The sequence below is a fragment of the Rhamphochromis sp. 'chilingali' genome, assembly GCF_963969265.1.
Source record: "Rhamphochromis sp. 'chilingali' genome assembly, chromosome: 3".
Classification (NCBI taxonomy): Eukaryota; Metazoa; Chordata; class Actinopteri; order Cichliformes; family Cichlidae; genus Rhamphochromis; species Rhamphochromis sp. 'chilingali'.
The window spans coordinates 35,642,035-35,664,734 of NC_137931.1; the positions used below are offsets into that span (position 1 = coordinate 35,642,035).

Below are 22,700 nucleotides of genomic sequence, written 5' to 3' on the forward strand. Positions count from 1 at the left end.
GAAAAGTTAAAAGTCATAATTTAACATAGTTGTTATCGACTCTTATGATATTATACACTATTAAAAATATATACATTTCAAAAATAATTATTTGATATTAAACAAACTAATGACAAAATAGCAAAATGATTAGTCAATTAATTTTCCTGTTTGTTGGAAACTGAAAACAAATTATTTACTAGATTAATTTAGCTTATAAGCTAAATAAGCTTTAAGCATTTTAAAGCTTATTTTAAAATGTTATTAGTGTGACTGAATAATGAATTCAGGTGGGCTGCCTGTCTTGGCCGTATAAAAGTGAATAACAACATTTCAGCCTGATGACCTTTTCGCCCGCACCATGGGACCCGCTCTGTTCAGGCTGGGGGACATGTTCAGCAGCGACACATGTGAGTGACGTTCATGTGCTCATTTACTGTGTTTGGGTGCTTCTGAAATAATCTGTGTAGTGTGTCCGGCTGTGGCTCGGAAGTTAGAGGAGGTTGGACGGTTGGTGGTTCGATCCCCGGCTCCTCCAGTCTGCACGTTGAAGCCCTAATGGTCCCCAGAGCACCCACTGGACTGCGTGTGCGGCGTCACGGTTAGAAAGTGCTTAAAGGCTTAGAATACAGCACTGTATGAATGTGATTTCAGTGTAGCGTTATATAAGTACCGGACCATTTGCCATTAATCTTCTGCTCTCCATGCTACCGTTAAGCCTGATATTATTTCTGTCTTTACGAGCTTCACACACACGCTGACACAAGCACGCACGAGTGCGCGCTTTGTCTGAGGTTTTCTATAGGAATGAAAAAAATCACGCTTACCATGAAAACACTTTATTTCATCATGTTGTATCGTTTCATTGAAAATTAACAGACCAGTAAAAAGGAAACAATACAGTTTGAAATTCATCTTCACGTTCCTTGCGGCATACCTCCGGCACAGATATCGATCGGATGGCTTTTTAAAAAATTATTATTAAGAGTCCTTCCTGTATATCATGAGGATATTGTCATTCGTTATTACGCATTCTATTCAAGGTTTACAGTAATATGAACACAAAAAATCACAAGTCTACAGTAGAGTTGTGCCGTAGTGGCGAGCGGTTAAGATAAACTATCAAAGAATCACTTGCATGCACGCTTTTTTGTCTACATAGCCTGGATTAAAAGAGAGCGCTACAGGACATCTAAAGCACTGAGAGGAAAACAGAAAATCTTTTCTAAGACTGCGACTGTGCTCAATAACAAAGGTCTGTGTTAAAAGCTTTGCATTACACACTGTTACAGAGGGAATCCATCAGTATGTGCTCCTAGGACATACAAAATAGTCAGCTATTAGAAAGCACATATAACAGCTATGAAGTCTTGAAGTGATAGAAGAGCAATAACAGAATAATTATCATCATAATAATAACAATAGCATTATTAATAATATAGCAACAGGTGTGATCTGTCTTTGTGTGTGTGTCTCTCTCTAGCTGATGTTACAGTAGTTTACATACAGACTAATTACATTTGCATGATGACTGAACTGTACATGGTACTGCAAAAACACTAACGGGTAACTCACTTTGATGACTCGGAATATAACGAGGAGAAAATAAATTAAGGTCGATTTTTGCTCATTTTTAAAGACGGCGTCCGGTTTAAGATTTAATTCGAGCTGTGTGAAAAGACAAAGATCCAGAAAACACACGGGACTGAGGCGACGAGAGACGCCGACGTGCTGTTTTTGTACCTCTGAACCCGGCGAGGGTCACTCACCTGAGAACCGTTTCACGCTGCCGAGACGCGAATCTCAATTTCGAGGCCATTTCTGCACAGATCACGGTGCTGACTGAGTAAACGGATCATAAACTGCGAGGGATTACTCTCAGAGTGTTTCGCTCACCTTTCATTCATCTTCCTTTCCTCTCAGAGCTGTTTCTCCCTCTTTGCTGTGAGCAAGCCACTAATTAATCCAAACTCTCTGAGAACGAGGGAAATTGAATCTAAGACGAAGCTCCGCGTTTGTCTTCTTGTCCACACTTGACGAATGACACGAGCGCTCTCGGCTGCGGTCTGTCCTCTCTGCTTGTCTCGCGCGTGGCTCGGAGACGAGACTCATCAATAAGCAATGAGCGGGCTAACCATTAGGGAACGACCTCGCTTGACGAAACCTGGATTGTACAAAGTAATGAAATGCATGACAGGTGGAGCTGACACAGAAAAAAACCCAACTGACTGACACGAGCTAGATGTTTGTGTGAGATCACTTTAAAAGATGGAGGGTGCCATGCTCTTAAGAATATGTTTCTTTAAAATTCTGCTGATGGAGTAAGCATCGTAATGTGTTTCTTTCACCCCACCCCTCTTCTCTGACGAGCCTCAGAGTTTAGTCACCCGCTGAAGCGAGACAGCCGCTCTCCATCCTAAACGCACGTTTTGTTCAAGTCGACCTTCACCGGCAGCGGCCCGGCTTCCTGGCTCTCCTCCGATTGCTTTACGGTGACGGCGATGACGGGACTCAGGTGGTACGGGTTGACCTTGTGGGCGTTTTCCAGAAACTCTTTATCTCCGTTGATACTCAGCTAAAAAGATACAAAGAATTTTTTTTTTTTTTAAAGGCACATAATACCATATGGCGTGGATAAACTGACAGTTCTAGGAAAGCGTTTGTGTACTGCTGTGATTTAAAAGCTCCTTTTTCTAAAGGGAAGAGAAGGCACACGTCTGAGGTTTGACAGTAGCCGACAGCTTCAGCGATGGAAAGAGGAGATTTCTACCTGTATCCTGTTTTGCTTTGTTTTTCATGGATTTTTACCACAGGCGTTTTGAGGATCCAGGACAAAAATGTGAGACCTGACAAACACACATCTGTGTATTCCCAGTTTATCAGAGTCAAATATATAAAAAATTCTTCAAAGTCTAAGTTGGTAATGCTGCGATTATCTAATGTTTGAAACATTCCCTTTTCTTTAAAGCTTTCTGAGAAGACTGAAGAACTCGTCACGATGTACGTCCTCCAGTGCATTCACAGCATGTTTGCATACACAGCAGCTTTTATTTACTCATAATTACAACTTGTGTAAACTATCAACAGATAAATAAATCAAATAAAACTTGTATGTGTGGCTGAGATATGTTCAGTAACAAAGCAAAGTGAGACACCGGAGTGCACAAAACATGCTTGTGATGATCCAGCCTGGTAGCATGTTTTAAGGCTGTGACAGGCTGCAGATGAAGTGCGCCTCACTAACGACTAATGGATTGGATGAGCAGAAAGGGAAGACCGGGAGAAGACATGCTAGCTGCTGTGGATGGGAAATGCTGATAAGAATCAGATATCAAAGCAATGTTTATGCCGCCTTCCTGGAATGAAAGCCAGACTCAGACAGAAGTGGGCTGTTGTTTGGTTTGTGTTACTTTAAAGGTGTCCTTAAGGAGCTCCGAGATTAGAAAACACAGGTGCACTGCCCACCCAGGCAGAGCAGAATTCAAGATTTAATGTTGATTCATTTCTTTTCCAAATGTGTACCTGTGTCTTGATGTGCTGCTCCGGTGCGGTAACGAGGCTGGCACAGCTGAGCCACAGCATGACCATGATAGACAGGAAGAGACAAGCAGCTAAAATCCACCGTGGAAGGCCAGAACGTCTGCAGAAGGAAGCGGGGGAGCAGGGGAGGGCGTTAGAATGAGGTGGGCCAGAAAGACCGAGAAGATCGCCAAATTATACATAAATGCGCTGCAGATGTTGCATAGACTTAAATAGCATCTCGTTAATGCAATTAAAGTTCAAAGTCAAAGAATCAGAGAGGTATTTTTCTGCATGTTGAAACTCGTTTAGTGAAAGAATCACTTTATTTGATTCTCTGTGGTTTTAAATGGCGTTTTATGAGTTTTGCAAACAGGATGAACTTCATCTGTTCAGCTGTCTTTGTCAGTTAGGACGTCAGTGTAAGGTCGGGGAGTTAAATGTGTCCACTGCCAAACACTGCGCGATACTGCAGCTCTGTTAGCTGTGCTAGATTAGCTTCATCAAACAGGTTTCAAGTGTCTTTAGGTTCATTTTCATGCAGGCTCCAAGGAACGCTTGTGTAAAAGCAATTTAAATTTACGATAAACGCCCTGCTTAAATCATTTAATTGGTGATTTTCCACAGTGTCACCTGGACATGCAGCCGAGGAAGTCGTGCTCAGATGCGAGGTCCTCCGGGTGCTGGACGGCGTGTTTCCCTTTCGCTGCAGCTTTGGGAGTTCCCTTCTCCCCGTGTCCCCTCGCACCTGACACAAAGTTAAAAAAGTGGACATCAGTTCTAGCTGAAACAACAAATGGTGGGATATTGCAGAAGCATGGATGTGCGGAGCATTTTGGTCTAACCGTGGGGCCTCTGGGTGTGAGAGTGGACCTGAGGCCAGGGTTTGTCTGCCACGCTGGATCGAGGAGCCTGCAGCTCGGGCAGAGAGTACTCCATCTCTGGCTGGCTCTGAGAAGAGGAAAACAGCATCAGAGGAGCTCCTAAGCGATGAGAAAAGTCAGAGCAAACACATAGAAACCCCACAGAAGGCATCCAGGTGATCCTACGTCACCTTAAGGTCACGATTATAGTGAAAACCTTTAACATTCAGTTAATCTTTGCGGAAATTCTGACTTTGGACACAAAACACCTGCTTCTCTTTTCTCTCCTTCATACAAAGATTTGAGATTCTTACCCACAGACAGCCCTGGAGCTGGAAGGATGATTCAAACTTGTATTCAAGGACATTTCAGCCCTTTAAGAGCCGTCTGTGAGGGTACAGTCTACAAACGCTCCCCGTGAGTTTCTCAGTATAACGACAGAGTCTTTCCGGACTCTGAATCTTTCTCCTCTGTTCAGTAAAAGTTCATTTATTCGTACTTCAGCATTTAACGTCGTGTGAAACCAACGCCGTCATTAGAATTCGTTTTTTCAAGCATGCTCAGTTTCCTTTTCTCTCAGACACTGAAATAAGTTCACTAAAGCTCCTTTTAGTGGGACACCATCTCTGAAAAACATCTTTTTAAACCCACATAGAGCCTGCTGTTGCCATTTGCACTGTTGTGTGTTTCATTACGTGCGCGATGTTTTCGGTTCCCCTGGAGAACTCATTAAAAGAGGATTTTGCCTCCCTACTGCTGACCCTCCCTCCACTCTAAACAGCAGCTGTAGTCAGTTGTAACGATACTATTGCTGGCCTCAGCAACAGCACACTCTCACAGGCCTACTAACAGCACAACACATCCCCGTGGAGTGTCTTCTTCCCCATTATTCATCCATTCGGACACTCGACGGGATCTGAAACCTCTTGCTGTGTCGGACACTATAATCGAGGATCATTTTCACTTTATTCTTTACTTTGTTTTGGAAATGAGTGATCTGCTAACTTAGTGAGTGATTTCAGTCACATGACCAGAGCAGCAAAGGACTGCTGACGCGCTGCAAGTCACTCTGGAAACTGAGTTTATTCTCACTCATTTTCAGTGGCGGTCCTAGCCTGTTTGGTGCCCCGGGCAAACACTCCCTCTTCCGCGCATGTTCTCGCTTCGCTTGTGGGGGTGTCCTCCACGACGTGTTTGTCAGATAAACTGGTCGTAGCTGTGGATCTGAGAGCGTGTGTGGATGTTTATCGTCCCCTGTCCAGGGTGTACCTCAGATTTCGAGCCTTCCTGTTCTGTGGCCAAGAGTATTTCACCGTGCCTATGCAGGAAACATGCACTAACATATGCATACGGGGGGGACTATACCCTTTTGAAGGAAAAAAACATGTACACCTCCCCCATTCCATCTCACAGTCCTGATCAATCAACATCAAGAAGGGATCCAAGTTAAACTGTGATTGTCATCCACACCCTTGCTCCCTGCAGCAGCTCTGCATCCAGCACACGTGTCGCTTGTGTCCGTGTTTATGTCAGTATTTATTCACCGCACACAGAGTTCAATTTGTTTGTTAACAAAAACCACGGCTCAGCTGGAAGAGGCGCTTAATCGATCCATTTTGTTTCAAACGCTCTTCTCCCGCCACCTCATCGAGGGCTGAACTGTCAAAACAACAAGGTGGTGTTGAGAAGGGATAAAGAGGTCTGCTTTGCAAGTCTTTCTTTAAAATTACAAGTTTGTTTTTCCCTTCAGTAGGAATAACTAAGAATCGTATACTGTCTGGTTCCTGTGAGCCGCCTGCTTGTTTTTATGATGCTTGCTCATATTATTATCCTCGCAGCATGGTGTCAGGCAAAGCTCTCTGTATACAGTCAGCCTGTAATGGACAGCCATGTCATTTTTATTTCAGGCAACAGCGGTTTATTCCCCCCTCCTCTCTGCTGTCCCGATCCTTAGCCCGACTTTTTCTGTTGTTTCAACACTCGGGGAGTCAATCTGTCGAGTTGGTGGCGGTTCGCCAGCTGCCCACTAAACACAGGCCTGATAGTTTTCTCACTGCCTCTCGGAGCCTGCTGGTTTCCCCCTGCTGCTCCAGTCTGCGTGTCGCTGCCATAAAGAGCAAACATCCATCACCGAGTCCAAAAGAAATGTCGGTAATTTCATATTCTGCGCTTGCTCCATCGCCATATATGAGGTTGAGAATTACAGCCCAGCGTGCACACACATTTTTATACCTAATAATGAATTTCAGCATAACAGACAGCTCTGTGTTACACAGAAGCCTTTGTGTATGCGTTAGAGTGCATAAATACTATCATTTCCCACAGAAGCCTTTAATTATGTAGCTTTAACTGCCATTGAAGTCACTTATACAAACGGGAAAACACTTGGGAGAGATGGTTTTTGATTTTGGAGGATCTGTCTGGGCAGTCGGTGGTTAAACAGACCCAATCTTATTTTAGCTTTAATGTAGAGGTGGTTTACTGTGTTGGCTTTAACAAAAAAAGATACACTAACATCTGAATTTACTCTTTTCAAAAACAGAAAACGCGACAAATGCTGAATCTTTTTTCCACTCTGCATCTAAAGACGCACGGCGATGGATAATGGAGAGGTTTTTTCCAAGTCAGCCAAGGTCACCAGACACACATGACCTCAGCTGTCAATGCAGAAAAGTCTGCATCAGCACCACAGCGGAAGAAGCACTTTCACTTTTTCACTGTTCTTCGGCGTAGTCTGTTCTGTTTAATCTTGCAGTGAGTTTCCATCGTGAGGTGAGCTCAACAGCTGGTCATCAAATATGCATGGCAGCGAGGGGAAGTGACATCATTTAAAAGGAAATTTATAAACAATTAAAGTGCAGTGAGGGGGAAAAAAAACCCACCCAGCTCTCTGAATTCAGCCACCTTTCCTCCACCCCGCTGTGTGCCCTTGTTCACTCAACCTTCACAGATGCACTGACTCTAAAATGAGCTGTGGCCCAGGCTGTACACAGTGTATACCAGAGGATACATTTCACAGTTCTAACGGGAAGGAAGCAGAGATGAACTCATCCAGTAATCTATAAGGGCTCGCTGGCTTGCCTTAACCTCCAATTAAAAACATATGAGGCGTAAAATCGCAGTAAGTAGTCATTTTATATTTTTCCAACACCGGTAGGCAACAGACCCTGCATGAACGAATATATCCTGAATATACTGTGCAGATACTGTGTACATGCAAATTAAAATATTCTGTCTTTCCAGTCACGTGGTGTGAAATTTGTAGAACAGACTGAAGATCTGACTGAAGCAAAAAACAGGATTCCATCTTTTTGGTGGTTTGTCTTAATTTTGAATGCGGGGTAAGAAAAGCGGCGTAAATGCTCACACTGCTGTTTTTATTTACAGGTGACACATTCAGGGCATAACTGAAAAGTAAAACAAACGTTCCTAACAGCCAGCCAGTGATGACGCGTGTGGCTGCCGTGGGATCAGTGACCTCAGTGAACATTTTCCTGCATTGCTACTGCAGTCAGATCCAACCCGCAGTTATCTCCTTACATCATTCTTTTATATACAGCTTATGGAAGGGGTGTCCAACATTAGGTCCGGGGGCCTGAATCGACCCAGCGAAGACATCAATCTGGCCTAATTGGTTGGCTTTGTGAATTTATGTGAAGGACATAAATTTTGGTGTTTTCACAAGTTTACAGCTTCTCCTGCTGATGAAGAGCTCCCCCTGTGGCCACTCACAATGCACCGAGGTAATTAAATTACATATTAAACACATTTACGTCTTTACAGTTTAAGCCCTAAGAGTCGTCAGCATTTCTGATGAAATTGCTTCTCTGTCTTACATTAAGGTATCTCACTGTGGAGTTAAACTTGTTTACACTGACAGAAATTGGAGTTTCACTGGTTCGGCTAACATATCAAAGCTGTATGTGGCCCACAGTGTAAAATGAGTTTGACATCCCTGCTCTATGGTGTTCCCTGTCTCCCAGTGCCAGCTGGTCCTACCTGGAAAACCACAACCTTGCCGTCGTCAGCCTGCAGGTAGAAGGTCCAGGTGGAGGAAATGAAACTCTGGGCGGAGCTGACAATGTCATTGCACCAGCTGGACACGGCCTCCATCACAGAGGGCGGCTTTGGGCGGAGAGTCATGGCCTTCAGCTGCAGGAGAAAGAGCAGGATGGCAGTGAGGGTGGTCTCCTGTGTACACACTTGTGCCAAGTTTAAACCGACACCTATAAGTTGTGTGTGTCTGGGTGCACCCTTTGAGCGCAAAGTGCTCTTTCTCACCTTCCTTCTCTTGATCTCGGGTTCGGAAGGCTGGCTGGCACAGCCGGTGCTGCAGGCCTCCTGCTCCAGCAGCTTAATATATGCCTCCTGGCATGCTGTAGAGAGAGAGAGAGGGCGCAGTAGTGAAGTATGACAGAATATATAAAAAAGGAAAAGAGCAAAAGCAGGTTGACAGCGCAGATGAAGGAGCGAGAAAAGAAAGAATGAGCACAAAAGGGAAGTCAGCAGAGAAGAAATAAAACAGGTGAGGGCAGAAAGAACGGACACAACCGAGACGACTTGCTCCACAATGCTGTTACTGAAGCAGGAGGAACCGGGGTATCTGCTGTCTGGACAGCAAATCACATCATTGATTTTCAATACCGCAGTTCAAACAGGGAGAACAGCCTGAAACCCCCCACCCTGACAAAAACGAGCCTGCCAGCTTTCAGGAAACACCGCAGTGTTTACCAGAGCTTTGATGTTGCTCTCCAGATTTTATTTTCAAATCCAGTCCTGTCTTTTCCAACGACTACAAAAACACCAAATTCGAGATAAAAGAGCCATTGTGCTTCGTATGGATTTTGACCCTCGTGACCTCTCTTCAGGATTTTCTTTCTTTTTTCAATCTGATTTACAATTAACATTGAAGAAAATAGATAGATAGATAGATAGATAGATAGATAGATAGATAGATAGATAGATAGATAGATAGATAGATAGATAGATAGATAGATAGATAGATAGATAGATAGATAGATAGATAGATAGATAGATAGATAGATAGATAGATAGTCAAGCTAACAGCCCAATGGACAGCTTGACACACTGACTCACCTCCCTGACACTCCTCCCTGCTGGTATTAAAGCCAGCATTGCCATTGACAAACTGGCAGATGGAGTAGAGGCGACAGCCACGGTGACAGGCGTTCATTATGGAGTCCTAGCAGTCAAACAGACAGAAGGGGGGGGTTCAAAATTAGAGATGTCTCCTATAGTCTTGGATAAACTCCAGATAACCTTGTTAGGAGCTGTGACATAGATGGGTCATGGCATTCGTAATGACACGGTGCAGCTGTAATATTATGGCCTGACATAAACAGTTTATAAGACGCGTTTAGATGCTGCCAGAGAAAGCTGATGGTAATAAGCGAGCTCCATGAAAATTTTGCAGGATACTGATGTGGTGAGAGGAGGATGCACATTGCTGCATCCTCCTCTCACCACACTCTTGATGCAAATAAAGAAACAGCGTCCTCTGGTGGCCTCGCTGGGAATAGACGAGACAAAAAAGGTTTTTGGCCAGTTTATTACAGCCTTGAGCTTTTCATCATCTTTACTGCGTTTCCGCGCTGATTCGGAGGGAGGGGAAAGGCTGTTTATCCCAAAGCGCGAAGGTGAATGCGTACACAGCGTGTCTGGAGTCGCTGTTCTGTGTGATGGACGCAAAGCTTTGGATCGCAGATTTCAAACCGGGTGTTTGCAGCTCTACCCTTTGCCGCCCTGCAGGGTGTCTGAACCACACCTGAAGGCAGCAGAGGAGGAGAAGGGGGGGAGGGGGGAGACAAACACCCGAGATATAAAATCTGTAATCCACGGAAACTCACAAACCTCACGGTCTCAGCCTGCCGCCCTCCGTCTGGCCTTGTCTGCGTAAACCTGTCTACAAACAGCGGATCCGAGTGGGTCACTGACGCAGTTCACGTCTCGACTGGCCTTTAAGATGCACACAGAAATCAGCTGCATCCATTTTCGGCCTAAGTGCGCCGAAGCGTCCCTGAGGCCCTCGCGCGGACCTAAACACGTTCACTGCGGGTTATCGTGAGCTCTGGCTCCCCCGTTAGTCTGCGCTGCGCGCCGCAGCGGGATGGAGCCTGCCGGGGACAACTTACTTTAGCGGGGCTTTTGTTTCTGATGGTGAGCGCGCACTGCTTCTTGCAGTAATTGATGTCGCCCAGCTGGTCGTCAAACAGATCGGAGGACGCTGCAGCAAGTCCAGCGAGGAGCACGGAGAGCAGGGCCGAGAGCGCGCACATCCTGCCGCCGAGCCGAAGCATGCCAGATCCCGGAGAGAGCCGCGGAGAGTCGCTTTGTGGCGCCACTGCTGCTGCGGATGCTGCTGCTGCCTCAGCCCGGGTCCCGTCTGCCGCTCCGCTGATCTGCCTCTGCCCGTGGCGTCACGCGCATCATCATCATCACGCACGCGCCGTCAAACAGCCTACTCGATCCGCAGAGCAGCCTTTGCTGCAGTGCATAAACGAGCAGCGGAGAGGAAGACCTGACCCACACCTGAGACCTCACAGAGACACAACACGCAACTCACGGTCACGCCTGTTAGAAGAACGGTTTACTGCTGGGTTACCTGAAAAAGGGGGATCATGAAAAAGTTTAACCGATGCTAGTTATAGAAGTATATGTATAGAGTATATGTAGCATAACATAACACAACATAACATAAAATAATATAACATAATGTAACGTATTATAACATAATATAATGTAACATAGTATAATATAATACAATATAATATAACATATAACTGAGAGTATTTGTGAGCATTTGTACCTGAGAGTATCCATATGTTTCTGACAGTATTTGTGAGTATCTGACAGCATCTGTAAGTTTCTAAGAGTATCCGTGAGTATTTGTGAGTATGTGTGAGTATCTGACAGCATCTTTAAGTGTCTTTAAGTTTCTGAGAGTATCCGTGAGTATTTGTGAGTAACTGTCAGTATCTGAGAGTGTCTGGGCTAACTGTGTGTAAGCTCTTAATGAAACAGAGTGTTTTGGCTCCTCCTCTGTCTCTGACTGTCCATTACTCGTTTCTGCTTTGGGTGGATATCTGTGGGCGAGTGTCATTTTTTATTCTTAATATTTCTAATCACTCTCTGGACCCTCTGATGCTGATGCTGTGATCTTGAGGACATCGACCTGAGAAGCGCTCCATTTTCTGTGTAAAAACTTAAGCAGAGCCTCACCTGCAGATGAGCTTTCACAGTTTTTCCTCTTGTGTTTGGAAGAACACGTGATGCACTTTTTATTCTGCATTGTTCTTCCCGTCATCTCATTAGTGCCAATTCTGTGTGAATGCAGGGGCGATGTTTTAAATCCATTTTTACATCGGTAAAAATATCTTTGGTGCAGATGTTTTAAAATGTGTTTTGTGAAATAACATCTGGATTAGGCGAGTTTACAACTGTATGCCTCCCACTCTTCAGGATCAGATTCACTCAGAGGTGAGAGCATTACATCCATGTGGTGAAAGACTGCAGCCCAAATATTATTAAAAACACAAAATACAGTATTACCTGTTCTCCTGCATTAGAGCTAATAAACTGTAATAACTTAAAATAAGTTGTTTTACAGGTGTAAAAACAAAACAAACAACACAGCTTTTGCATTCAGTGGGGTTGTGTTAAAAAAATATGCTGTGAGAGAACAGGGAGCTCGATACTTGGACTGATGACTGGTTTCGTTTCTTTACATAAGAATATTTCTTTTTTAAAATCATTTAGTATCACATGACTTTAACTTCCATCACTAACTGGTGAGGATAAAGCCTCGCCTAACACTGACAGGAAATGACATATTGTAATAGGCGTGGTGATGTCAGGAAAGGTGAGATTTTCAAACCTGACAGTTGTCACCGCCTCACCTGAAGCATCTCTCTGCATAGGAACGATGGCAGCAGGGAAAGTGTGCAAGTGTGTGTGTGTCTGTGGGGGGCGGGGCGTGAGGGTTGCAGTCAGAGGAGGGATCCTCTCTCACGGAGTGCAGCTGCGCAGTTCTTCCTCCAGCTTCAGCTCCTGGAGCTGCGAGCGGACAGCAGCAGAGAGAAGCATGATTCCCATCGTGTTGGTGATCCTCCTGGTTCCACGCGTGTTGTTCTCCACGACACGTGAGTAACACCGAACTTTCGGTAACTTCAGGTAAAGCTACGTCACCTCGATCCTGTCTAAAGGAGAGTGCAGAGCAGCGCTCGAAGCAAGAGAACAAGTTCATGTTCAACTGCGTGAACAAGTTTGTTCCTCACCTGTAAAAATTCTTATTCTTAATCATAGCGATTATAAGGATTAAACTAACTCAGAACTATCTGCAAAATAACGTTATTTAAAATGTATTAATGCAGTAAATGTGTCTGTCTGATACCTGACAGTCAGTGAGGTAATAAGAAGAAGATCATAGAGGAAATCTTACCTATGACTTTGTACTTGCTTTATGGCAAAACTGATGCCAGATAACTGTATACAGCACTGTGCAAAAGTCTTGAGCCACTCCTAATTTCCCTTTAAAACATTTTTATATTTTGCCTCCAAGAAGCCAGACATTCCTCGAGTGCTCTTGAGCAACAGTTCTCCAGCTTTCTGAAGGTCTTTGAAAGTGTTTCTTTGGAGATTGGCTGCCTTTTCGCTCATGTTCGGTCCTGTCGTCAGACCTGACCATTTTCAGAGGAATGGGTTTTGTTTGTTTGTTAACACTGACCACTGAATCATGCGAGCATGAAAAGGCATCTAACCCAAGGGATGAACTATGGGATGTTGTGCCTGCATATAACAGAAAACTGAGGTGTGCAGTTAGAACAGTATTCATTTTTCATATTATCACAGATATATTGTTTACTGCGCTCATAATTAGCACTGTGTTTAATTCCCTCTCACCGAGGGCCGAAGATGAGAACTGCTGTGCTGTTCCTCAAACATTTTCTCTTTACATTACAGATTAAAACACTGAAGTGAAACATATGTTAGAAAGCTTATCCGCCGCCCACCTGCAGCATGGCTCATAAAACTCTACATATTAACTCAAATATCTGTGAATAAGGAGCCCGGTGGTGCCATTCAAACACAGAGAGGAGGGCTTCTCATGGGCATCAATCACAGGGGCAAACCTCACGCCTCAGACGGTCGCGGTATGGAAAAGCATTCAAGGGTTTCACCAGTAAACCGGGGTGACCTCTCTGACTGATCCTAGCGGGGCTCCATAAATCCGCTTCATTACTGGGTCATAAATATGTGCCGAGAGGCTGCTGCTTCCCACACACACACACACACACACACACACACACACACACACACACACACACACACACACACACACACACACACACACACACACACACATCGGTTGTTCATATCTTGTGGGGACATCTCATTGACATATGCATACCCTAACCCTAACCATGGAAAATGAATGCCTAGCCCTAACCATAACCCTTACCCTAATCCTAACGTAGCCCAATTGTAACCCAGTCACCAAAACCACATTTTGAGTCTCAAAATGCCTTCAAACTCGTGGGGACCGGGATTTTGCTCCGCACAAGTATAGTAAACTTCCCATTTTTGGTCCCCACAAAGATATGAATACACACTCGCGCACACACACGTTTTCCCACGGCTGGCCAAAAAATTTTGCCTCTAATGATTTCTTGTTATAAGTGCTGTGGTTTCACCTCGGGCTCTGCTGTCGGTTTGAGAAACACTCAGACAAACAGCCGCCGAGCGCTGTGTTGGGGATGCTGATGAAGAAAGCGCAGTTAATTATGGTTAAACGATGACTGGGGGGAAGCTACAAACCTCAAATCTAAATGTAGTCCTGTTAGGAAAGAGAACATTAGCAAGTTTACAGGATTTTTCACCTCCGAGGAACGTTTTGGTTAAATTATTCCACATTCATGTGTAGACGGGGGAAGAGAGAGGGACTGTTCTAAAAACCGTCAATAGATGATGTATTATATTATTTTATTGGTCAGGCCTGGATGTGAGGATCTTCTGGTTTTGTAGATAATCTTAAACAACTTTAGATTCTGGGTATTTATTCTGTCACATTCAGTAATTAGAGAATAGAATAGAATAGAATACTTTTATTCGTCAATTTCTTCAAATGTACTTGCCATACAAAGGAATTGAAATTACGTTTCACACTGTCCCATGCGTAGACATTGACAACAATAAGGTGCAGATGCACAATACAATAGAGCATAATACTAATTAGACTTTGAGAACTTGATTATGACAGGACTTGATTATCACATGAAGCCTTCATACTGGTTTTGGCTTAAGAGGTTGTTTTGTGTCCATGTGTCTCCAACACCCAGATGTGGCGGTGATCTCCCCCCAGGATCCCTTTCTGCTGATTGGCTCCAGTCTAACGGCCACGTGCACGCTGAGCCCTGAGCTCGGCGTGCACGCCAGCACTTTATACTGGACGCTGAACGGAGCGCGCGTGTCCAGCAGCGCCTACAGTGTGGTGTCCCCCAGCGTCCTCAGCGTCACCCTTCACGGCCTCAGTGGATCCCAGCAGCGGTCCGGAGACAACCTGGTGTGCCACGGAGCGGACGGACGCGTCCTGGCTGGATCCTGCCTTTACGTGGGCAGTAAGTGGAGGGTGAACACTGACTCTGCAGATGACATTATAAATGAGCACACTTCATAATTACATGATCAGCTTTATTAGCTCAGTATTAATTTTGCAGAACTGCAATCACTGCAGAATAAACTCACTAACAGGCGACATGAACCAGGAGATGTAACTCCTGTGTCGTCCTGTAGGGGGCAAAATTCAAAGAATTCAGCTGTTATTATACGGTCTGCCTAATCAGAAATCTTCATTTGTGCAAGTTATAATAAGAATCATATTAATCATAGTTATTTTTATTAAAGTGATACTACAGGTTAATATAATTCTCATTGTTGCATTAATGTGCTGATGAAGGCAGAAATTATTATACTCATACACATACACAATATTTACATTATGAAAGTATAGTCATATATTTTCCATAATAGATGATTTTATGGGAACGAAGCCTATTTAATACTGAGAGGGAAGATTAGGAGATGGTCCAAAAACAAAGCAAAGGGTTTCAGGTTGTAATAAACCTTCACTCTGACATGAAACTTGCTTATGTTTGTGGAAAAGTTTCAGTTAAGGTTAGGAAGGGAGGTGTCAGTACTCGAGTAAAGTCTGACGTTCGATGTGGTGAATCTGTAACTTTCTCAGAGATTTCTGATCTGAACGTTTTAAGATTAGTTGAGTTGATTTCAAAGTTAAATGATTTCCAGCTGAACTTTTTCTGGACAAAATTCATTTTTTTAAGAAACCTCGATTAAAACCACATGAAGCATCAGGTGGCTCACACTCACTGTGTGTGTGATTAACGCTCTCTTACTCTTTGTTCCTTCTTGATTATAATCTTTATATCTGTCTGTGCTTTTTTTCATGCAGTATCTTTAAGGCGACATTAGTGTTTGTTTTTATTTTATTTATTGTAATAGGTTGACACCAGTCTTCTTCTTCTTCTGTTTTCTGCTCCGTTTTGTCTCCAGTGCCTCCCGAGAAGCCCGTCAATCTAACTTGTTGGTCCCGAAACACGAAGGACTTGAGCTGCCGCTGGAGCCTGGGTGGTCAGGGCGAGACTCACGTCCCGACCAAATACACCCTCAAGTACAAACTGAGGTGAGTGCCTCCAGACCTGCTGTCACAGCTTACAGGTGATTATCTCATCCCGCCGCCCTCAGCTAGACTGGAGAGTTCACTCCGAGGATGCAAACGCCTAAAAACACCGTCTGCCTCTGTGGCGGCAAACACCAGATTCAGCCTCTGTTCTTGCGTCCAGATGGCACGGCAAAGAGAAGGAGTGTGAAAATTACAGCACGGGAAACGAGCGTTACTCCTGCTACATCCCCCGCAACATCGCCCTCTTCACTCCGTACGAGATCTGGGTGGAAGCAACCAATCAGCTGGGCTCTGCTACCTCTGACATCACCACCCTGGACATCCTCGATGTAGGTGAGTGAGAGACGTCTATCTAAAGTTAACAGAGGGTTTCAGCTCAGCTTTACGCTTCCCCCTCTCCTTTTACGTTTCAAATTCAAATTCAAATTCAAATTTTATTTGTCACGTACACAGTCATACACAGTACGATATGTAGTGAAATGCTTGGACAACTGCTCGTGACCTAAAGAAAACAAAAAAGGAAAAGGCTATGAATAAGATAGGAAATAAATATGAAAAATTAAAAAGGGTCAATTTAACTAGGAAGGAATAAAATATAAATTAAGGTTAAAAATGAAATAACTGTACAACACAAATTAGAATGAAGGGTAAATTAAACTGGGAAGAATAAGATAAAGATAAATATATAAATTAAAGTTGAAAATAAAATAACTGTACAACAAAATACACAATATAGAACTATATAAGAATGTATGAAGAAATCTAAATATAAATAAATATATACACAATAACAGCAGCTGTACAAGTGTTAACCGGAAATGAAGAATATAGTGACCAGTGTTGTGCAAAACCAAAGTCCAGAAAGTCCAGTGTGTGTGTAAGAACTGTTTGTCTGCAGAGCTCCAGCGTGTGGCTCTAAGACAAAACTGTCATGTTGTAAAAGTTAACCTTAGCAGATGCCCCTCACGTGACGGCTTCACATGTTCCTGGAATTGAAATTGTGGCGTTATGATTAGTGTAGCCCTCATCTGCTTGCACAGGCCTCCGGTAAACTGTCGCATTTCATAAAGCAGCCTTTGTGTTTTGGAACTCGGCATCCTCTCTCTGTGAATCCTCATTGGACGCTGAGGAACAGAAAGCGTGGAGGCTGTGAGTGGGCTGGAGGCGAAGGAGGAGCGCCGCCGTGTGTGATGCGTTGCGCTGCCAGAATACCAGAAACAATGAGTTCTGCCGGCTCCGTTTCCCTCTTCATCTTGAGCCGAACAAAGAGACACGTCAGCCGACACACAGTGAGCGATGTCTTAAGCGGAAGGTTACAAATGGGAAGCATTTTTAACGAGTGTTCCCTCTCGTGCTGCCATCCTCTTTGCCTTCATCTTCCTCCCCTTCAAAGCACTCGAGCCACTTTGTTTTATTTCTGACTGACTGAGGGAACGACGTGCTCTGGCAGGAACTACAGACTGACCTAAACTGAAGCGCACACACTAAATGAACAGCACCAGGTTTTTAATTTAGCATTTTAATAGCATTTAACTATTAAAATGATAAATTAGGAAACCTCTGAACGTGGTATCACTTTGAAATTGTCCTAATCACACACATTTTTGTAATCAGCTGGTCCAAAAAAATCATACCAGGGTACACATTAATGAGTCATTCGCACTACAGTAAAAACAAAACAAAATATGGAAACCTACCTGTGATTAGTAAAAATCTCAGGTTGCAGCAACCAGTTGCAGGTTGTCTTCTTTCTGACAGACGTGTGCAGGTTTGCAGATAAGTGCTGTGTAGCTTCTAACTGGAGACAGATGCCAGCACGTCACAGTGAATGAATAATGAGCACGACCCTTTGAAGTAGGGAGTCCACTCAACTGGTCACCAGCTGGTTGTGTTCTGGTTATTTCCCTGTTTGAAAGCAAAGCTGCAAAAGATCACTGTCCTGCAGAAACCACATTTATAATGTGGAGGAATTTCTGAATTTCTCGGATCTCAGATGGGAATTTCTGTCTGTAGACGGCAGCAAATTTAGGCGATTTTTTTTTTGTATGATTTTCTCTGATTAAATTGAAAGCGGCATCTATACGCTGTCAGTTAAAAAAATTATTACCTATTAGTAATCTCCGTCTCTTCCACAGTGTGGGTTTTGTCCAGTATTTTTCCCCTCAACCCAATCAGTCTCTCGATGGTCGCCCCTCCCTGAGCCTGGTTCTGCTGGAGGTTTCTTCCTGCTAAAAGGGAGTTTTTCCTTCCCACTGTCTCCAAGTCTTTCCTCACAGGGGTTCATCTGATTGTCTTGAGGCGACTGATGTGATTTGGAAATAAAAATGAATCTGAGTTGCTCCATGTTAACACAGTTTTTCATGTAAATGCCACTTTGAGCAGACTATATCTTGCACGCCATCACAGTCATTTTATTTAAGCTGTGGTCGTAAGCTGTTGTTTTCTCCAGTGCAAGAATGGCTTCTTTCATTTGGGGTTATTACTACAGAAAAAATAAAGGCAAATGATATTGAAACCTGCTGTTTCTGACAATCAGCCAATCGGAAGAAGGCTGGCTGGAATGGCGAGGTACGTCTCAGAGAGAGGATGACGTGAGGTGCTGCACCAGGTCCTGGTATCAGATAAATTACGATTAGTATGAACACAAGCTTTCTGTAATGGAGTTCAAAGATATAAATATAAAGTTGGACAATATTTGGTCCCCATTAAATATTTATTTGCACTGCTTTTCCTTCCACATGACAGCTATTTATTTAGTTCATCTGTACCGTGGAAATTCCCTGTGAAGCTTCAGCTCTTGCTTTGATCGTGTGGTAAAGCAGACCAAGGATGAGGCCAAATATAGTAAATACTCTAAAGCTGCACGTAAGAGTGTTAATGATTTAAGAAGCAGCCTCCGAGTAGTTTCATTCATTTCATCTCTTACTGGTCATCCCTGCCTTGTTGGACTTTACACCTGCTGCATGCAAACCCTTTAATAGATGTCCCTTGTGTGTGCAGTGACCACAGACCCTCCCGCCAACGTGCAGGTCAATCGTGTCGGCGAGCTCGAGGACCAGCTGACGGTCCGCTGGGCCATCCCCCCCGAGCTCAAGGACATCCTGTTTCAGGCCAAATATCAGATACGCTACCGACTGGAGGACAGCGCTGACTGGAAGGTGGTCCGCACACAAACCCGCAGACTCGCCTACACGCACTTTCTCTGTAGCTACTGTGGAAACGTGTGAGCAATGATGAACATGAAGCTTCTTGCTTCGCTGTAAAACAAATCTTCTCCTTGCTGTCGTTAGCGATTTATAGCTTCTAAGTGTTGAAGCTTGGTTTTGATCCAAAAGTGCACAAAATGTTCCTCCTTTAACTCTCTTTGATGTTTTCTAACCAAAGCTCCTTACTGTTTCTCTGCTTTGTATGTTTCTCTGTTGAATGAGAAGATTAAGCAAACACCGTAATATTTATTAAATACGAAGTCACCAGTATCCAGAGGAGATTCAGGATGAAAGCAGAGCAAACAAAAGTTTCAGACGCTAAAAGTAATGTGGGGAGGCGTTCAGAGCTAAGACCGTGAAATTAAAAATGATTAATTAACTTTATATAAGAGGCAGTCAGGAGAAAATAGCAGAGCCAAAATCACATCGTTATCTCCTGTTGAAGGAGTGTGCAGCGTGCTTGGTACAGCTGCAGTTTTCAGTTACAGTTGGCGAATTTGTCTCAGGTCTTCTGTGGATTTGAGATCGGGGCTCGTAGCATGTGCTGCAGGACTGATCATGTATGACTCTAGCCTTAAGTTTAAGCTCACTGTCACGTTGCAGAATGGATCTGAGCACTTTCAGGTCAGAAGTCCTCGTTTTCATTCAGATCAAAGCAGGTGAAATGGATTCACGGTGGATTACTGTCCCTGACAGTGACACTGATATCCGGCGTTGAGGCATTTATGGCCTTTCTGCTTTTCCTCCACCAGCTGTCAAAACTGTCTCCTTACAAACTCTGTTTCTTTCTGACCTCTCCATCAGTTGGTGGACGATGTCGGCAATCTGACATCGTGCCGCCTCGCAGGCCTCCAGCCTGGGACCGTCTATTTTGTCCAGGTGAGGTGCAACCCAGTGGGCATCTTTGGCTCGAGGAAGGCCGGCATTTGGAGCGACTGGAGCCATCCGACCGCCGCCTCCACGCCCAGCAGTGGTAGGAACTTGAAATACAGTAGACGCCGTCTCCAAGTAAAAGCTATCAGCCTGGATGTAGCAAACATTTGTCACTAAAGTACTTCCTGTCCCTGACTGTCTCTTTGCTTAAATGGCCTTTAAATGCTTCCCAAGCGTCTGTGATGCCCACATATCTTGACTGTTCTTTCCGTTCTCTCCAATAATCAACCTTTCATTGCCAATTAAAAGCCAAAAAAAGAACAATGTGTCCTCCTTCCCGATCCAACATCCTGAACAAGGAGATTCAAACCGCATGTGGCCTAAAAGGAACCAAACATCAATAGGCTACGTACCTTGATAGGGATCTCCAGACGGAGGATTAGAGGGAACTGCGGAGAGCCGCGGGGACGTTTGATAGATTTTTGTCGTCGGCTTCAAACATTGATCAAGTTAAAAAGCGGCATGTCTGTCAGCGGCGCACACAGGGCCTATAAAGCCTGAGTGGAAGCAGGTTTGGGAGCTGGAGGGGCAGATAATGAGTTACATAGGTTATGTGGTCAGGGGGAGGAAGTCGTTATCGGGCTCTGTTGTTTGCAATAAAGAATTGATGGTGGCAGACGACAGGAGCCCAGAAACTGAGTGTCGCTTCTACAAACACACGGCGTCACAATGAAACTAAAGTTCTGTTTGGATTTTCGGTTTTGCAGTGTTGAGCTACGATAGAGTAACTTTGTTTGTTTTTATCACGCAATCAGACAGATTAGGTACAAAAAGATGGAAAGCGTATTTTAATGTCTTTGATTGAGGAGAAAAAATAGGAATCGAAGCTTTTGTCTGCAGCAACGACTGTTTTGAACGAGTTTTCCCGCCTGTGAGAATCAACCCTTCCGAAGGCAGCGTCTCAATTCAACCCTGCTCCGTTTGATTGTCTAATGAAGACCTGAAAAGAACTCTAAACTTATACGAATCATTCCAAATATTCACAGAGCAGTCGGGTCAGGAACATGCTTCGTTTCCTTTAATGCATAACTTCTTCTGATATTTAAAAAGTCACACCTGTGCTCACACTTCACCTGCGCATCTTCTCACTTCCTTTGTCTCCCCCCGCCCCGTCTCCTCCCAGAGCAGCTGCAGAGCGAGCAGAACTCCACGCTGCGGCGGGAACTCAAGCAGTTCTTCGGCTGGGTCCGCAAGCACGCCTACGGCTGCGGCGGCATGTCGATGAAACTGTACGATCAGTGGAGGGTGTGGCTGCAGAAATCGCAGAAAACGCGCAAGCAGGTAGGTAAGCGCGGCTGTGTCCGCGGCCCCAGCTGAATTTCTGACCCTGCCTTTGCTTCATCATATGGTCGGCATCTTTGCAAACACAAAGGGGAAGGATTTCTCTTGAACTTGCTCTGTGAAGTTTCAGTCTGTACTTTATGATCGGGTAAAATGTGCGGTTTAGACTTTACAGGCCCAGAGGTGGAAGCATGAAAGTAGACACGCTCTCAGTCGAGCACTCTGATTTTATTACATATTTAATGAGTGGACTTCTCATCTTCATCTGATGGCCACAACAAAGAGAAATAAACACGTAAATGTAATTAACAGCCTTCGGTAATGTGTTCCTTTTGTGTTTTGTTTTCTCTTGGCGCGAGCGTTCCCCTTTCACAGAAATAACTCGGCCCAAATGGCACGCAAAGCCTCCAGATCTGCTGTGTTTGTGAGTCTCTGTGAGGAGTTCACGTCCTCTGACGCTCAGTCCTTGAACTTGAAGAAACCTTTGGTCTGCCTGACTCGATTAGCTCAGAGGTGCCTGGATTTTTTTTGTGTTCTTTATAGGGGACAAGCTGTCGTCTGAATAATGTCTTTGTCCGCAAAGTGTGACAGCTTCCCATTGATTACCTCGAGAGAAAGGCAGCGAGAGGCAACACGGTGAATAAGAACGAGGAGAAAAGCGGCAGTCACACGGAGAAATGTGACGATTAGTGGAGGTGGCTTTTTTTTTCCTAGCTGAATTATCCCAGTAAGAACCATCTGCTTTTGTCTTTTCAGATTCTGCAAGAAGATAATTCATAGCACAGAAACTCGGCGTGACTGTGGCATTTAATTCAAGACGCACATCGAGAAAGCTTGACAGATGACTGGTCCACAGGGTCCCCGCAGTGTTGAGAGGTCCAACTCCCGTCCAAGGGACGCTGCAGAGGCTGTGCGCTCACACACTCTTGATTTTAAAAGGCCCGAGTGGGAGATAACCGAGACAAAGCAGCCTTTCATTCAGTCTGTCTGCTAGATCTGTTAGCAATAACAAAAAATATTAACGCCTTCAAAAACTGCAAATTTATACTCGAAAAAAGTTCAAACTGCTTCGTGTTTAACAGAATGTAAGATAAACACGTCTCTGGAAGTGAAAGTTTGCGGCATGTCACCAGATCAGCTCAAATGTCGTTTAGCTTATTGCACATTTAAGTGAATATTTTATCTATTTTTACTGTGTGTGAT

At 44.3% G+C, this 22,700-nt stretch overlaps 2 protein-coding genes across 2 annotated transcripts; one reads left to right on the forward strand and one right to left on the reverse strand.

Annotated features, from left to right (window-relative positions):
• Window positions 1-813: 813 nt before the first annotated feature.
• On the reverse strand, window positions 814-10,792 carry tmem59l (transmembrane protein 59-like). The gene is made up of 8 exons (XM_080878230.1): window positions 10,514-10,792; window positions 9,459-9,564; window positions 8,643-8,737; window positions 8,361-8,513; window positions 4,344-4,449; window positions 4,132-4,246; window positions 3,502-3,619; window positions 814-2,554 (listed from the first exon to the last, which is right to left on the reverse strand). Exons 1-8 carry the CDS (start codon window positions 10,676-10,678, stop codon window positions 2,396-2,398), a joined length of 1,017 nt encoding a protein of 338 aa, XP_080734356.1. The 5' UTR covers window positions 10,679-10,792; the 3' UTR covers window positions 814-2,395.
• A 1,639-nt stretch (window positions 10,793-12,431) lies between these two features.
• On the forward strand, window positions 12,432-22,593 carry crlf1b (cytokine receptor-like factor 1b). The gene is made up of 8 exons (XM_080878229.1): window positions 12,432-12,520; window positions 14,717-14,995; window positions 15,948-16,077; window positions 16,238-16,410; window positions 19,078-19,235; window positions 20,088-20,256; window positions 21,340-21,497; window positions 22,254-22,593. Exons 1-8 carry the CDS (start codon window positions 12,463-12,465, stop codon window positions 22,275-22,277), a joined length of 1,149 nt encoding a protein of 382 aa, XP_080734355.1. The 5' UTR covers window positions 12,432-12,462; the 3' UTR covers window positions 22,278-22,593.
• Window positions 22,594-22,700: the final 107 nt, after the last annotated feature.

Bases quoted from the DNA above. Each gene is read 5' to 3' on its own strand.
- tmem59l (XM_080878230.1), bottom strand. From the start codon at position 10,678: ATGCTTCGGCTCGGCGGCAGGATGTGCGCGCTCTCGGCCCTGCTCTCC. The intron at 9,565-10,513 runs GTAAGTTGTCCC...TTTGACTGCTAG, and splicing joins GAAACAAAAGCCCCGCTAAA to GACTCCATAATGAACGCCTG. The intron at 4,247-4,343 runs GTTAGACCAAAA...ACTTTGTGTCAG, and splicing joins TCACACCCAGAGGCCCCACG to GTGCGAGGGGACACGGGGAG.
- crlf1b (XM_080878229.1), top strand. From the start codon at position 12,463: ATGATTCCCATCGTGTTGGTGATCCTCCTGGTTCCACGCGTGTTGTTC. The intron at 16,078-16,237 runs GTGAGTGCCTCC...TCTTGCGTCCAG, and splicing joins ACCCTCAAGTACAAACTGAG to ATGGCACGGCAAAGAGAAGG. The intron at 20,257-21,339 runs GTAGGAACTTGA...GTCTCCTCCCAG, and splicing joins CGCCTCCACGCCCAGCAGTG to AGCAGCTGCAGAGCGAGCAG.